Source organism: Tupaia chinensis, unplaced genomic scaffold (genome assembly GCF_000334495.1).
Source record: "Tupaia chinensis unplaced genomic scaffold, TupChi_1.0 Scaffold142716_1, whole genome shotgun sequence".
Lineage (NCBI taxonomy): Eukaryota > Metazoa > Chordata > Mammalia > Scandentia > Tupaiidae > Tupaia > Tupaia belangeri.
This window is the reverse complement of record NW_006202562.1, coordinates 2,561,372-2,563,174: the sequence shown is the minus strand read 5'-3', so window position 1 is coordinate 2,563,174 and position 1,803 is coordinate 2,561,372. Positions and strand designations below refer to the sequence as shown.

Below are 1,803 nucleotides of genomic sequence, written 5' to 3'. Positions count from 1 at the left end.
TCACAGCCCCCATTGTTGAAGGTGCAGCCGTAGTCGGGGCTCACACAGAGGGGGCCCCTGCTGTCCCAGTAAAACATATCAGGGCCTTTCTCCCGGCACACGATATACTGGGACTTGCTCTCATCTCCGTCCCCACAGGCCACGTTGGCCACAGAGGCGAAAGGCACAGCCTCCAGGGAGGTGCTGGTGGCCTGGAAGGGAGTGGTGTAGGTCACCTGGCCTGGGCCCCCCAGAGCCAGGGGCCGGCACATGCCTTTGAAGCTGAACTTGCACACAAAGCCCTCGATATTGCTTCCGGGATTGCTGGGGCTCCCACAGGGGCTTTCAGACCACTTGGAGAGGCGGCTGGCAAGGGGCGGCAAGGACCGGTCCAGCAGCAGGGACACACAGCGCTTGGAGATACACGAGCTCTTGACCTCCTTGTTCCAGTTGGCATAAGGCGTGTCCTTCTCGCCACCCACCCAGCTGAAGCCCTTCAGGGGCAGCGTGGGGTCGAAGCATGCACCCTTCTCTCTCTGCAGGCCGATCCAGAACTTGCTATTCTTCATTGCCAGGGCTGCCTCCGGCCCCAGGAGTAGGACCAGTGCTCGCTGGATGTGCCGCGCCTCCTCCTCGCTCTTCACGGTGGCCAGGTTGCCTCCCTTCTCACTACAGCGCTCCTGGGCTTCGTCCGCGCTCAGCTTGCCCCAGTGGGCTGTGTAGCAGGCCATCCCCGTGCAGACCACGGCCTCCGTGTCGGCTCCGGTCCCTGGCCAGGGTTGGAGTAGCAGCAGCAGCAGCAGCAGCAGACCAGTGGAGGCGGCCATCCCAGCCCCTACGTGGCCCTCAGGAGGAGGCCAGAGCCCAGCGCGGATGGCAGGGACAGGAGCTGCGGTCCCGGCACCCAGCTATACTCCAAGGGGAGCAGAGGGCTCAGCTGTGGCCGCTCTGCCCCAGAGAAGGACAAAGGCTTGGGGCTTTCTACGTCCCCCTGACCCAAGGCGCATCCTGTGTAATCGCACTTCTTATTTCTCACCGGATACCAGGGCTTCCTGCCATGAATGGCTTTTCTCTGACTCCCGTTGCCTTCTCGGTTCTGTTGTTCATAAAAGGAGCCGGGCAGCCTTACTGAGCGTCTGGCCTGCGACGTGGGGTGGACGTTCCCAGCTCAGAGATAGCGACAGTGTTGTTTTGGCTCTATTCTCTTTCCCATCACATGAGGAACCGAAATGGCATGCCACTGAGCAGGCGAGCGAGCGGAGGCTTTGGGGACTGGGAGCTGGAAAAGCTCCCTTAGTAACCCATAATAAAATTCCTCTTTGGGCTGCAAACGACCAAAAGAGAAAAAAAAAAATATCCAAGACTTGAGACACAAGGCCATGGATGGTTATAATTTTCAGCCTTTTTTAGAAGCAGACTGGGTTTCTCTTTCGCCTATCTTGCGTTCCCCCTTTGGCTTTAGGAGTCTTTTCCTTTCATATCCCCTCATCGTGGACTTTAAATAGATAGGCAGTTTTTAAATAGGACCTGGCCCGTGGGAATGTCTGGGTTTCTAACACAATACCAAGCTCTTCAAGAACACAAAGTTCTTCTTCATGAAGAGGTAAAACTGCGTGGTGTAGGTCACCCGGGTGAAACTGGGCCTTGTGAGGGTGCCATCATACAAACGTGCATCATGAGGTGGCAGGGCCCCCAGAAGCATCGCGAAGAAAGGGAAACAGAAGTGTCTGTGACCCCGTGGCCTTGGGCTTGCTCACCTGCCTCCCCCAGCTCCGGGTGACCAGGAAGGCGAGCCCAGGCAGGGCATGACAGCAGACTTCCTGC

At 58.0% G+C, this 1,803-nt stretch overlaps 1 protein-coding gene across 1 annotated transcript in view; it reads right to left on the bottom strand.

Moving 5' to 3' along the window:
- CD93 (CD93 molecule) overlaps positions 1-1,146 on the bottom strand; it is a 4,714-nt gene extending 3,568 nt beyond the window's left edge. The window contains exon 1 of the mRNA XM_027766348.1: positions 1-1,146. This exon is cut by the window's left edge and continues 1,101 nt beyond it. Coding sequence (XP_027622149.1) covers positions 1-806 — 806 coding nt within the window. The 5' untranslated portion in view covers positions 807-1,146.
- Between the last annotated feature and the right edge of the window lie 657 nt (positions 1,147-1,803).